Source organism: Strigops habroptila, chromosome 3, assembly GCF_004027225.2.
Source record: "Strigops habroptila isolate Jane chromosome 3, bStrHab1.2.pri, whole genome shotgun sequence".
Classification (NCBI taxonomy): Eukaryota; Metazoa; Chordata; class Aves; order Psittaciformes; family Psittacidae; genus Strigops; species Strigops habroptila.
The window spans coordinates 35307220-35322192 of NC_044279.2; the positions used below are offsets into that span (position 1 = coordinate 35307220).

A 14973-nucleotide genomic window follows, 5' to 3' on the forward strand; every position below is an offset into this window, starting at 1 on the left:
ATGCAAGTGGAGGTGTTGGAGTCCTGGCAGGACCTGTGGATCAAAGAATTGGGTTAAACCCCTTATGTTACCATACAGGTGATCACGAGTGTGTGATGATTCACAGCCTTCCATGGAATATTCTTTCTACATCTAGCTAATCTTTGCCAAAACATAATTACAAATCTGGCAAAATATTTTTTCCATAGCCTTTTCTATTATCAGCATTGTTCTCAGACCAAAGTCAAAACCACAGCACTGCACCAGCTACTAAGAAGGAGAAAAAATAACTGCTACAGCTGAACCCAGGACATCTATGAATTAAACAAAAACTTGCTTAGAATTACACCTCACTGTCAAAAGCACAGCATAGGAGTGGGCCTAAAGCATCCAAAAAAGTTCTCTGTATGAGAAAATCAGCTCATCTAGCTCAGCAGACTCAATCTGATATCAAATATTACATCAATATTATAACAGTGTGATCATATGATGGATTAGCAATACTGTTCAGGGGAATATCTATGGTCCTGAAAATGATTGTAGTTAATGAGAGGGGTGGAAACAGTTCTGAGAGGGTGCACCTCACATGCCAGCACCTCTAAGCCTTCCTAGAAACTGTGGGGTGCCTACAGCTTTGATAATCAAACACCTGGTGGAGTGACAAGGATGAACTGATGGGGATTATCTGATGTACCTCACCTCTAAAGGGCTCTACTGAATCCCAGTTTGTAGTCCTTGGACAGGTGGCAGAATATAAGGAGGAATTCCAGGTCCCAGATCAAAATAGGATTTAAAAGTCCTTGTAGCTAGGCAGGACTTCAGGGCTGGAGACATTGGTTGCTGTAGTCATGGATAAAATAATTATTCTACTGGCCTTCATACACTACAACTAAATCATGGCTTTTATTTATGTGAAAAGTACCACACATGCACTTTTCCTTGCTCCTTTCTAACATTCCCACTGACTGGAATAGATATAAATGCAGCCCTTAGATAAGCTGTAACTCTCCTGGATTCTCAAACAGCAAATTTAACTGTTTCATTCTCCTTCGTGGGAAAAAAAATCCCAGTGCATGGCCTTTCATTGAAACGGCTCATGATTTGCAGAGATATCATCAAGAGGGTATAAAAGTAAAGAAAACCAACCCAGATGCCAAGTGTTGGCTGTTTGCTTCTCCTTCAGATTGGAACATTGATTTCATAGATTGTACATTTATTTGCTGGTTTTTTTCCCAGGGGAATAGAAATCAGTTTGTTTACAGAACAGATTAGTTATCTGCTGAGAACTGTATTCTTAAGTCAGAGGTGAATTGTCCCTAGGGTGAAGAGTAGAGGTTCAAAAAGGTTCATGTTTTTTCTGTAGTCTTCTTCTTATTACCAGTCATGACCCAAGAAATTAGGGACAGTCAGTTAATTTAATACTTACATTAAAAGGCAAACCCAACTGAAAAATAATAATAAATACAGCAGTGAGCTAAAAAGAGTGAGGCTTTTAGGTTTTCTTAGATCTCCAGCTTCAAAAGTAGATGAATTCCTCTTCAAGTCTCACACTGATTTGGGTGGGTTTATTCCCTCAATGTTCTTCACTCATGTAAAGACCCTGAAAAGAATTATTATCTCACAGCCCAAAGGTTGCTTCTATTAAACAGGGACCATGTAAGCTTCACTAAGCTCTGCAGTGAGCCAGCAGCCACACAACTTGCTGTTGCAAAGCATGGGCATGAGGGATTTTTCCCCCCTTTCGCACCTGTATATATCTCCAGCCCTTAACCATCTGACGCAGACACAGGTGGTGTGTCAATAGTAAACAGGTAATTCTCAGATCTTCGCTGCTTTCCACTGGCTTGCTCCAAGGCACCTATATCCCGACTCATTTGCTGGTGAATGCCATACCTATCTTTCAGAGAAGACCCAGTTTTACTGAGGAAAACCCAAATAGGACATAACCATCTCACTCTCACTAGCCTCAAATATTTTGATATTGTGCCAGGATCCAGCATCACAGCAGGCAGTAGGAGGCAGAAGCTAATGGAGGAATGAAGTCTCATACTAGGACTAGGGCTGGCAGGGACATCCCCAGAGCCTGAGATCCTCCAGGGGCAGCAGGGCAGGCCCTACCCACCCTAGTCCTGGTAGCAGGATGTAGCCTAGGTTTGGCAGCACTGCCCAACATGTAGTCCTCAGCTCACTGCTGAGCTGAGTTGCACTGATTTTTGTAAGATGCCCTTAAAACACATATAACAGACTATTCATTTCCAAGCACAGTGTAAAAACATTTGCTGTGATGCTGACGCTGTGCTCTGGGTAGTGCTGCACTTGCTGGATACAAGCTCACTTCACCCTGGTATCTGGCACACCTGAGAGAGGGAATCAGTGCCCTTTCAGTACTGTACCCTTCTACTGCTGTCCTTTCCTTTGCCTGTACTGCTGTAGTAACAAATGTTCCTCTTTCTCTTCCTTTTGCTTTCCATTTCCTTTTCACTAACTGCCGAAGACAGAAGGAGGCAACCTGATCACTGAGCTTTTCTTCCCTCCCACGCTACCTATCTTAGAGCAAGGGATCGATCTCTGAATCAAACACTTAGCTGTTAAATATTTAAATCTTTGTAAGTCTAAAGGTTTTACTCTGAGTATTGCAGTTTTCCCACGCACACAAATGTCTACCTCTGAGTCTTGACAGGGTGTCTAAAACTTGTCAGATATTGCAAGACAGATGGGTCCCTGGTTCATATTGCCACTAGATACTACAAACAACACAGGGAGTATCTATTTATCCTTGTTAACAAAAACAGCATGAGAGCACAAATGTCACTAATGTCAATGTTTCACAATGCTTTCTGTACCAGCTGTTAAGTGACTTGCAGCTCATTTCCCACTTGCATCCTTCCCAGGCAGATATCTGTAGGCCATAAATTTCTGCCCCCCACCCCCATGACTGATATATTTTAACTAAGGATATTAATTCTCAATAGCAAAACTCCCTAAAAGTTCACATACATTCCTTTCCCGGTTATTGACACGTGCCGTAAGAGCGCTTAACTCATTCTTTAATTTGTTTTACCTTGATGAAGACATGCAGAGGACAGAGCGTTCCTTTAAAAAATGGGAAATCATTTGGGGTCATCTAAAAATTTCTATTGACTTTCAATTCTTAGGCACTTGTTTATCATTTGCCATTTATATCTTCCTTTTTTTTGTATGCATTTTTTATTTCTAGCTATAAATATCCTTACAGCAGGGAGGAGAGGGGAGTTCCCTTGTGGATTATGACTTGCTTTCATGGCATTTGTAATTTGTCTAACAGTGCTGGTTCAACTGGGACTACTGGGTTGCTATTTCTAAAGGAAACTCACTTTTTTAAAAATGTAAGGAAAGAAAACCTATCCTTAGATTTATGCACACGAAAAACTGATTAAATTCAGCAATATTTATCCCAGTTTTTGAATCTTAAAAAACAGAGAAAAATGGAGGGGAAGAGACCACTCACTTTATTGGTATTGAAAAGATACAGTGTAATTGGGAGTCATAATTTGGCCCAGAGGTAGGAATGAGAGGCTTTATGAAAACAGTATTCAAAATAGTCTTTTCTCTCTAATTTAAGGGAATTGGTTATAAAGGAGGCACAGTCAGAGGAAAACAGCCCCTATGCCTTCTACTGGCAGATCCTTTTAGTACTCCATGAGATTATGGGAGTCACACTCCTCACCGCAGGAACTGAAAAACTCACAGCACTGTGGTGCATGATGTTTATTGCAGTGAATGCTGTGAATAAAAAATACTATATAGTCTGAAAGGTACACAGGCCTCTTCTACAGTCTTTGAAGAGACAAGCATGTTGTTTGAATCTCTCTTGTTCTGAAATTCTGAAATGTGCATGACCAGACATGCAAAACTGTCTCTTCACCTAAGGAACACTGCAGTGACCAGCATGCAATGAGCTGTGCTAAGGCAGGTACCAAAGTTATTCAGCATTCCATCTCTATTGTCAATTTAAGAGAGACACTAACCTCTGGATTTGGAGAAATAGCTGGGAGTAGGGATTCGATTGTATTCCAGCAAGCTTTTAACAGAAAAATTGCTTTTAGTGTACTCATGAGAGGGAATTTTCAAAGCAACCAAGAAAATTTTGAAACAGGCATCTCCAAGTACACTGTCCCAGGATCTCCCAGGAACCCAAACATTAAATGTCATCAGTTTGAAAAGAGAAGCAGTAAATATTTTATTGTAGTAGTAGTATTGTTGTTATTATTATTGTGCTGCAAAGAAATGCTACAATGATGAAAAAATCCCTTTAAAAGTCATATCATATGCATTAGGAGGCACATGATGATTTCTCTGACTTGGCCCATGCACAAGGGTTACTGGTGCAGAGGAGGGTGCAGGACTGCATTCACAGCAAAACTACTGCAGCTTTGGCAAGCTAACATTGTTCTGTATCACTTTCTTGGAGATCAGCAGCGTCCCCAGGGCAACGCAGTACTGGGAGAAGACAAGAATGGCCTGTCAGGGTCTAATACTCCCTGATCAGATTCTTTTAGATATTCCATATGCGGAGAGTGTAATGCTTAATATCAAATTTACTTATTTAAAGCTAATTGATGTTTCATGGGATTTATGGTTTAGCAGAGTGATACAAAATATATTGAAATCACAATACCAGTGTAAGTTACACTTAGCAAAATAAATATAGCAATTGCAATAAACAGATTAATCACAGTACCAATGTGATTCCCACTATCAGTCTCTATAATAAGGTCACTGTCATGTTGCTGGGCATCCCCACTCACCGGGGAGGAATACATGGGTTGAAGCCAACTCCAGCCCCTTGTTCTCTTCAGAATACTTCTGTTGCTTGTCTAGTTTTTATACTCTGTTTTGGGTTGAGCCACATATCCACTCACCCCATGATGTTCTGGCTAACTCAGGGAGACATTCACACTCCTTTTCTAAATATATAAAACATATCTCACAATTGCAAAATGGAAAGTATCTTGATATTTTTAAATCATCTTTGGGCTAAGAGATGTTTTATTTGCTCTATGAGTCACCAAGTCATCTCTCTCCTAATATTCACTTTGAGTTTATTTGATAGGACCCACATTCCTCTCTCCAAAAGGAGATTAAAACCAATGTGTTTTAATGACAACTCTGTCTGCGGCTGCTCCCGTGGTCCCTGTTCCCATTCTTGCTGCAGCTATCATTACCAGGGACAGGAGAGACTATGGCAGGAGCAATCATAGAATCATGGAATCATAGAATCACAGAATGGTTTGGGTCGGAAAGGACCTTAAGATCGTCTAGTTCCAACCCCCCTGCCATGGGCAGGGACACCATATACTAAACCATGTCACTCCAGACTCTGTCCAACCTGGCCTTGAACACTGCAAGGGATGGAGCATTCACAACTTCCTTGCGCAACCCATTCCAGTGCCTCACCAGCCTCACAGCAAAGAACTTCTTCCTTATATCTAATCTAAACTTTTCCTGTTTAAGTTTGAACCCATTACCCCTTGTCTTATCGCTACAGTCCCTAATGAAGAGTCCCTCTCCAGCATCCTTGTAGGCTCCCTTCAGATACTGGAAGGCTGCTCTGAGGTCTCCACGCAGCTTCTCTTCTCCAGGCTGAACAGCCCCAACTTTCTCAGCCTGTCTTCATACGGGAGGTGCTCCAGGCCCCTGATTATGCATGTGGCCCTCCTCTGGACTTGCTCACAGCCACAGCAGTAGTGGCGGAAAAGGCTGGGGCAACCACCATGTCAGTCTCTGGTTACCTATTCCTTATCTTTCAGAATGGGCTTCATGCCATGGAGAGCCAAGTAGTTTGTAATGCCAGTTTTATCATGTTTTGCTTCAAAGGTGTAAAAACTGATGGGCTGCCTACAGCCTGCATTACCAGTACTTTACTTGAAAAGTAATATTGAACTCCTATGTGGCACTTCTTAGCAATACTTCCTGTAAGAACTTACGGAGGAAGATAAACATCATTAACCTGAACTACAGATGGATAACGCAGGCATCAGTAAATTAACTTGACCATTAAACTGGCTGTATATGCAGCCACTGTCACTTGGAGGTACAGTACAGACCTCCCAGTGTTCTGCCAGTGCCTGAGCCATTGTAAAAGGGAATAGACAACAGTGACCATGTGGCAGCAGTGGCTCCCTACCTGTGCCTGCCAGCTGGGCTAGAGACAAATGAGACAGATGAACACAAAGAGGAACAGCAATGGCAGGATGGCTTCTGCAGCAAACTTTTGTTTGTCCATATGATGTCATTGCCAAGGATATTCATGCCCTGCAGGAATGATCTTTCCTAGCCTGGTTCTAAGGCTAAGCAACTGTTTGGGGATTTTTCTGCGTTAAACTGAAAACTCCTTGGTTCAAGGGACACAGCACAGCCTGGAATGATTCATGCCAAATGGGACAACACAAAAGAAACATATCCTAACAAATCATTCATAAGTCAAAGTGGGATCCAAGTGATGGCGGTTCTTCAGTTCTGTCAAGGCTGTATTTTTTGACTGGTGGCAGAGGTAAAGCTCATAAATCTGGTTAAGCAGGTCTCACAGGCCTACCACATTTGAGCAGGAAAAATAAAATGTTATAGTCCTAATCATGCAAAATACTGCCATGGAAGGAGGACTGTGATTTCAATAGCACTTTGTCCTATGCACTTTGCAGAGTAGGAGTGCAATCAATTTAACAATAGACGGTCATGAAATGTCCTGCAATCAGAGACCATTAAATCTTAATTTCTGCTTATACAATTGCTAATAGTGTTAACACCTTACAGAAACCTGTGATGAACCACAGTGGTTCAAAACTGTTCTTGGGAATGCCCTAATTTGGCATGAAATAGAAGGGAAGGCACTCTTGCACTCTTTCCTTTTACTTCCTCAGTAAAAGGAAAAAATCCAAGCCAATGAAGAAGAGGGAAGTCTGTATATGTCCTTCCACTGATCCTGACATTTTTTTCTGGACATCATCCTTTGATTGCAAAGCACTGAGCGTCCCTCATCCTCCCCTCCCACCCATTCCATGGGAAAATGATTTTTCTCTGATTGGAAGAAAGTCCACCTGTACCAACAACATCTTGGTGTACCTGAAACTAGAGAGACATGCTGGTCTCCTCACAGTTGGGAAGAGTGCTTTGTGCTCCTAGTGCTGCCTCACAGCTTTGCTTTTCAGAAGTGGAGTAACCCAGCAGACTGTGTCAGGAATTCAGCTAAAAATGTCCTTATGGAGACCTAAGGCTAATTTGCATGCAAACTGTTACTTCAAGCAAGTTTATACTAAGACATAGGAAATTACTGAGCAATTGTACCAAAACACCAATACAGTATTAATTCATTAAAACAGTACTGAGCCAGGACTTTTCTGCAGGACTAGTCCTGGGAGAGGCAGACCCATGCTGGCTGGCTCTAACGAAGCTCAGCAGCGACTAGTCATGATTGCTATTTGCTTGCTTTTTACATACCTGCACTAATAATTCTGCGTGACTTGCATTACCTTCAACAGTTCCCTGCCTTTTTCAAGACTAGCTGGACCTGCTCTTGTATGAGGGACTGTAACCTGAACCAGCTGGGACTGCTCCCTGTTGAGCAGCTGTGATCTATTCCTGGACCTTGAAACCTGCCCATTTATACACCCTATAATTCCTTTTCCCAAGTATCAAGTGCTACGTTTTCCAGTAAAACCCATTCCTAATGAGAAACGCAGTAAACTATCTTGTAATAGTAGCTAAAGCTCCAAACTATTGTTTAAGCACACTAACTCCTTTCTGCCTCCCCAGATTTCCATGTACAGAAGGGACTTCTTCCCATCCTGTACATGAGGGACTGTACAACTGAAACTCATGCAGACACTTATTAGAAGAGGATATTGTATTTAATTAGTCCTTCTGGTAGGTTGGGAACTCAGTCTAGGACAACTCTAGAAGAGATTCCCCTACACAGCAAGTAACTTTATTTCAGCAATAGCTCTACTGAAAGATCTGGGTTGACTTCCCAAAGCTGGGCCACTGGTACATGCCCTGGACAACATCCAGCTCTGCAGCTTCTTTCATTCTTCTGTCCTGGTTTCCATATGCACAGATTGGAAAGGAGCATGTGTGCAAATTCATGAAGTCCTTCAATCTGGACAATTTGGAACTGGCCATAAGATTTGCTGCACGCAAAACCTTTGTCTTTGCAGGACTGGGCACAAACGAGCTTGTGTCTTCTTGTAGACTTTGCTCTCTATGTGGTAATACAGAAAAAACACCTTCTTTTTTCTGAGCCAACAATATGTTTACCTACAAATTTAAGAAGAACTGAATGAAGAAACTCTTTTTTGGCAACTTATGCTTCTTATTTAAACGAGCAAAATCCTTTCCATCATCTGTATCATCTCATGTGCTCCACTTCTGCCATCTAATTGTCTTTAGAATGCTGCAATACTAGTAAGACCAGCACTAACAACAGAATGCAGGTTCATCCATTCAGTCATGTTTTATATTAGAAGCTAAATATTTTGTTCCCAAAATTAAAACGAAAATATCAGAATAACCCCCCTAGAACATAAGCAAGTGGTATGTTAGATGTTTTAATAATACTAGCACCCTATAGTGGAAAGATGACTGCATATTTCTTCTTTGCATGTATCCTTCATGCACTATGTGTAATAGAAAAACATTTTAGTTTTCTTCACTCCTTAAAGCTTTTCATGGAAACAACTCATTAAAAGTAATGAAGAAGTTTCGCATTTTGTAAAATACATGAAGCGTCACCAAATATGTTTCTGGCCCTGCAAAATCTCATCAAGCAAAAGAAAAAAAATGCTTCTCATCAAACAAATATACGGGTTTATTAGAGCATGTTTCCAGGTTTTAAATGTGCAATGGTTTCACAATTTCTTATTTTGTTCTGTTTTCATTGGTGTGTCTTCATGATAACCCAAATGAGCTTTAAAAAAAACCAAAACACATTTCCACAGATGAATGATTTAAAACGACAGGTGTATCTTCCAATGCTACACTTATTTGAAAAAAACAAAACTCAGTATTTACATAAAATGCCTGGAATCCAAATACTGCTAAATAGTGTCATCAGTTTAATTACAGAAACTGTAGAGCTCTCACAGGGTACGTTTATGCTGACAAGCCCAAAGTGTAAGCCTGGATTTTGCAACATATTTGGAAGAAACTGAAAACTATAGTTTTGAGTTTGTTTACTTTTTTCTATAGATTGGTCATTACCCAGCTTAGTTTTATTATCAACATTATCCTACATTCTTTTTCTCATCATCTTCTCTGTTTGAATATAAAGTACAATAGAAAAATAATTCAGTTCCACAAACATAAAAATTCTGTTAGTACAGCTGATTCCAATTGTTTCTTAATATATATTTTATATACAAAGAAAGTAGTAACACAAATAGAAAACTAGGCAAACGGTAGTATATTTATCTTGAAACATTTGCAGTTTCAGTAACTGAATTACCTACTTGCAAAATATATGCAGTACATACAATGTGCACAAATATACACACACACAATCTGCACCACTGCATGCATGGTTTTGTATTAAAAAATCAGGTTCACAAACCTTCACCCAGAACTGGTGAGAGCTGTAGTCATATGTGTGCTAAAGGTGGTCAGAAAGATAGTCTGTTAAATACAAGCCATTCCACCATGCTGTCCTTTGGGTGTTTTGAAGAACAACAAAACATTAGACCAGATTGCTCTCCTGAAAAGCAGAATATGATAACAAGATATGCAGAGAGAAGAGCTAAGATTTTCTTCAGTGACAACAACTAAATTTATGGGCGTTTTTTAGCTGTAATCTTCTCTATTCTTTGCCTGGAACAGTCAGTGATATGTCTGGGAGCTTCTGGAAAACAGGTTGAATATGCTCTTATCCTGAATCCAGCTCTATTTCTGCTACCATTATTGAAACAGGCATGGGAACAGCACCATCCTCAGTGACAGCCACAGTTGTGGCCCTACTTTTTTCTCTCCTCAAGCAATGAGAAAAGCAATCTTATTTGTCTGGTTTTGGTAGGAAAGAGAGAAACCTGCTGCTGAGGTTCCTTCTTGCAAACATGAGCATGCATGTTAGCCATGCATGTGCCCCACTGCTCCAGTGAGCCAGTTGGGACTGCATCAGAAGTCCTGTGCTGTGCCAGGGGAACGCCTGGATTTCAGGATGCAGAGAGCTCAGGAGAATGGAGCAGACAGCCAGCTGTACTTCTCAAAGAGATCCTTAGGGCTTTAAATCCACTACAAAACTTATTCAAGGATCTTCAAAACCCAATCTCCAGGTAAAAGATAGACTCCACAGAAAGACGTAACAGGATTATTTACAAGCTGTAGGAACTACATTTGACTTGTCATGCACTGTAGTGGAAACAAGCACACCTTGAATGCTGTAGAACTAGTAAATGTGTTGCGATGACTTTTTATTGTGGTTTACTGATGATTTTGAAGACTACATTGTCATGATCGGCCAAAAACCCCACAATAAAATTACAAAATTGACAATTTTTGTATATTTCCAGAAGACTTGTAAATTTGATTCTCAGATTTGTGTCCTGGAATGTACTGATTCTTCAGCTCTTACCAAGCAGCCACATTCTCCTGAATTTAAGGGGTTCTTTGCTTGACAACCAAATGTGGCTTGATCCTACCTTAGTGACGAAAAAAAGAAAATATACGATTCCTACCCATAAAGCCAGTGGTTCTGGTAGTCATGATGAGTTTTCTTGGTGTACCTGTTTGTAACAATGCTGAGATAGTCATAGATAATCATACTTCTTTTTCAATAAATTTTTTAAAATTAGTGTTAAATAATCAAGGTAGGTGCAACAACCCCCACAAAAATATGCTGTTTAGCTTCCATCAACGTGAAGGGAAGAGGAAATGTCACCCTAGCAATGAAACTCCACACTACGCATCCAGACATCGATGCAGTGAAGGATTTGCCTTCACAAGGGCTGTTAAATTTCACTAATTGAGAATTTCTAGACCTCTACAAGAGCGCTATGATCAATTAAATTCCCAGTAACTCGGATCCTGCCTAACCATGCTCCTTATCTGGACAGTCAGGATTTTCTCCCAACTCTTTTCTTTTCATGTTCAAGAGTAAATTGTGACCTTGCTTATATCATCTTCTTTGCCTATGTCTTCATCAGACAATGTTGAGAAGCATTTTAGGCACTAACACTAGAGAGTGGAGTTACCCCAACACATGCCAACTCCACGATTTTTATGGCTTTAAACAACAAGCAAACAATGCACTTAACATTTTAGAAACAAAAAAAATAACATAATGAATTATATTTAGAAAAATAATTGCTTTATTGTTGTAACACCTTCCTATCAGTTGCCCAAGTCCTAAACACCTTACAGAAAATAATTCCACGCTGCAGAACTGCCTATCAAGCAATGTGGCACACTTTATCTTATGGCCATCTCAGTCATTCCTTGTTACCATGACTGGTGCCCCTGACCAGTGTCATGTGCTATGCCATAGCCTTCCCAAGCGCTACTGGGGGGCTGCAAGCCCTGCCTGCCCCAGGGCCTGTCTCAGGTCGGGATGGGGATGAAGCTGGTTGATTTGGACCGGGGTGACTCTCTCCAGGTATTCAGGCTGTGCGTGGGGCTTCTGTTGTTGGTAAAGGAGGTCTGTCGCCTGCTGTTGCTGTTTGAATCTTCTTTACTCAGCGTTTGCTTTATTTTTTGGCAGCAAGGGAAGCTCTGGATGCAGTCTTGCAGGAGATGCCCGCTGAAGAACATGTAGATCCATGGGTTACAGCAACTGTTCAGACTGGCCAACAGAGCTGTGACAGTAGTCGCAGTGTTTTCAGAATCTGGGGAGCAGGGGAAAAAGTGGTTTAATCATTAAAGAACATTTGTACCATTCAGTCAATCACTTTACTAACTGCTGGGTTTATTTTCCTGAATAATTCTAATTCTCAAAATTAATCAGCAGCATTTGAGATGAATAATAAGGACATAAGCAGGGAAGTTCTTATTTATGTAAGGCTTCCATTGAAGTCAAGGGGAATTTGTCTGAACAGACTTCAAAGAGCTGTCACAGAAGAAGATATGGAACAATTGATCCAAAACAATGCTTCAGTCCCTTTTCTACTGATGTTTACCCATGTGTTGATAAGCTCATGCTTTAAATACTGAGTTTTTATCCAGACCTTGGTTTTAAAAACTGGCTATCCCGGGAGGCAATGGCAAAATTCCCATTGTTTTCAATAACACTGAAATTGCATGCTGAAAAGTGCTCAAGTAACTACTGGCTTATGAATCAAATCTGGATTTCAGAGGTTTAATAAATTTTACTTAAGGGAAAAATGGAAATTAGCACTATGCTATAGAACAGTTACAGTCTTCTACCTTCAATAACTAGTTAAATTATCAGAGACTTTAAATGTATATTTAGTCTAAGCAATTATTAGTGATCTTTCTTTGTAAATATTGAATCTCCAATGAAGTTTAATTGCTGTGTTATGCAGTTCTGTAGATTTAAAGAATCTCTTCAAACAAACTTTCCAAATACCCATCTGTTCAATTAGGTTTGCATTTCCTTTGAAGTAAAAGAAAAAATCTATTTGTCTCTGCAAGCCTTTTTTCTCTGTAGAGACCTGCATTGTAGGCTTGACTTCACTCCCATGTTAGGAGCAACCAACGCTCTCACTACAGTAAGTGATAATTTGGGGATATTAAAATAATCAAGATATTATGAATTCCAACATTTTGATTTGCTGCTTTCTCATGAGCAAGCAGGGGGATAGGTTACTATGTTGCCTGCTATTCCTATATAGTAACTTTTAAATTCACCAATTATTTTCAGCCAGATTTAACAGTGGGACAGGTATCTCCAAAATGCTGAATTGCCACTGTTTCATAAGAACTGGTGGTTGGCTAAATAAGCTGCTCAGCTGCTACTGAGAGGAAGGGTTCAGGGCGCACTCAGCCCTGTTACTAGACAGCAGAGTGCGCACATGCAAGGCAGCTACAGGAAGGAGAGCTTAGTAAATTCCCTGGTCGTCTAATTACGACGTGCAAGTGTGTATGCTTAATAACAGCACACAGAGTTCCTGAAGTTTTATTAATCGGCATCTTCACACGGAAGAAAATGTTGCTGGGTCAAATTATCCCGGCAGGTATTTCAGTTCCCACCCGCTCATTTCGCTCTGGGTGAGAGGGCAGCGGCTGCCGCCCAGCTCGGGGCCCCGGCTGCTACCGGCAGCCGCCCCGCTCCGGCTTCCCCGGGGCCGGTCAAGCCGGGCGCCGCTGCCTCCGCGCCGCAGCTCCCCGGGGCCGCCCCGCCCGGGAGCGCCAGCGGCGCCGGCGGGGCGGCCCGGTGCTCACCTCGGCCCCGAGGGCTCGCACACCTCGGCCCGCAAAGGCGCCTGCGGGGCGAAGGGCGTTTGGCCGATAGTCGCCGGCGGGGGGGCGTATAGAGGGGTCGGTTCAGCGGGACGGCCCCGGTCCCACTCCCGGCGTCCGTGCCCCACCTCCTCCGCGCTCGGCTCAGGACCGCGAACCGCCTCGGGGAAGCCGGCTGCGCCCCCGGAGGACTCAAAGGCGTGGAGTGCAGAGGGGGGAAGCCGGCGGCGTGCCCTCCCGGTGCCCGCCGGGGCCGCCCTGTCACCTACCGACCCAGGGGAAGTGCTGGTCCCAGACGGACCACATCTGGATGGTGAAGAAGGGCGCCCAGCAGACGACGTACGCCGAGACGATGACGAAGGTCATCTTGACGGTGCGGATCTTGGCGCGGGAGATGGTCTTGACGCTGCTGACACACGGGGCGAGCAGCAGCCCCCGCCGCGGGCCGCCGCCACCCGCCCGCCGCCCGCCACCCACCGCCGCCTCCCCAGGGCGCGTCTTGCCCCTGACGTTGCGCCAGATGCGGTAGCAAATGAAGCCGTAGCAGGTGATGAGGATGAGGACGGGCGCGACGAAGATGCCGCCGGTGATCCAGGTGATGTAGGCGCGGGGGCCCCAGGGCATGATGAAGTGCGCCCAGCAGTCGTAGACCTGCGAGCCGCGCTCCACCTCGCTGAGGGAGAAGATGAAGTACTGCGGGGTGCTGAGCAGCAGGCTGAGCGCCCAGGCCGCCGCGATCATCCCGTAGGAGCGCTTGGTGGGCTGCTGCAGCGTCTTCAGCGGGTGGCAGACGGCGATGTAGCGGTCTGCGGTCATGGCCACCAGCATGTACGCCGAGGCGAACATGCCGAAGACCTGCAGGTGCTTGACGACGCGGCAGAGCCCGTCGGGGCCGTGGAAGCGGTGGGTCACCTCCCAGCAGAGCTGGGGCAGCACCTGGAAGAAGGCCACTACCAGGTCGGCCAGGCTGAGGTGGCGGATGAAGAGGTGCATGCGGGACGCCTTGCGGGGCGTGCGCCGCAAGGCCAGCAGCACGCTGCCGTTGCCCACCACCGCTACGGCGAAGGTGACGGCCAGCACGGCGATCTCCAGCTTGGCCAGCTCCTCGTCCCGACCGAAAGGGTCCCAGCCGCCCAGGCTGCCGTTGGGAGACCCCGACCACGCCTCGGGGCTGTGGTTGCTGCCGCCGCCGCCGCCGGGCTCCGCCGCCCGCCACCGGCTGCCGTTCCCGGGCGAGGACGCCGCCCGGAGCGAGCCGGAGCCGCCGGCGAGCCGCATGGAAGGGGCTGCGCGGCGGGGCCCGGCCCGGCCCGGCCCGGCCCGACCCACGCACGCCCGCTGGGCCGCCGCCGCTGCACGCCGCCTGCCTGCTCCGGCGGCGCGGAGTGCCGGGCCAGGTGCCTTTATCCCCCGCCGCGGGAGGCGAGGCGAGGCGAGGGGGGAGCTCCCTGCCAGTGGCTGCCCGGCGCCTGACGCCAGCCCCCTCCTTCCCTCCTGCCCCCGCCGCCCGCTGCCGCGTCCGCGCCCCGCGCCCGCCCGCCCCTGTCCCGTCGCGCCCCTCCGAGGGACCAAGTCCGCTCCGCCTAAAACGTGCTGCTCCGAGAGCAGCGGGAT

General features: G+C 44.6%; 1 protein-coding gene across 1 annotated transcript; it reads right to left on the minus strand.

The window, feature by feature from the left end:
• Positions 1-8797: 8797 nt before the first annotated feature.
• On the minus strand, positions 8798-14730 carry AVPR1A (arginine vasopressin receptor 1A). The gene is made up of 2 exons (XM_030480558.1): positions 13629-14730; positions 8798-11825 (listed from the first exon to the last, which is right to left on the minus strand). Exons 1-2 carry the CDS (start codon positions 14635-14637, stop codon positions 11542-11544), a joined length of 1293 nt encoding a protein of 430 aa, XP_030336418.1. The 5' UTR covers positions 14638-14730; the 3' UTR covers positions 8798-11541.
• Positions 14731-14973: the final 243 nt, after the last annotated feature.

Coding starts and splice junctions, on each gene's coding strand:
- AVPR1A (XM_030480558.1), bottom strand. CDS start 14,637: ATGCGGCTCGCCGGCGGCTCCGGCTCGCTCCGGGCGGCGTCCTCGCCC. Junction 11,826..13,628: donor CCAGCACTTCCCCTGGGTCG/GTAGGTGACAGG, acceptor CCTGCTCCCCAG/ATTCTGAAAACACTGCGACT.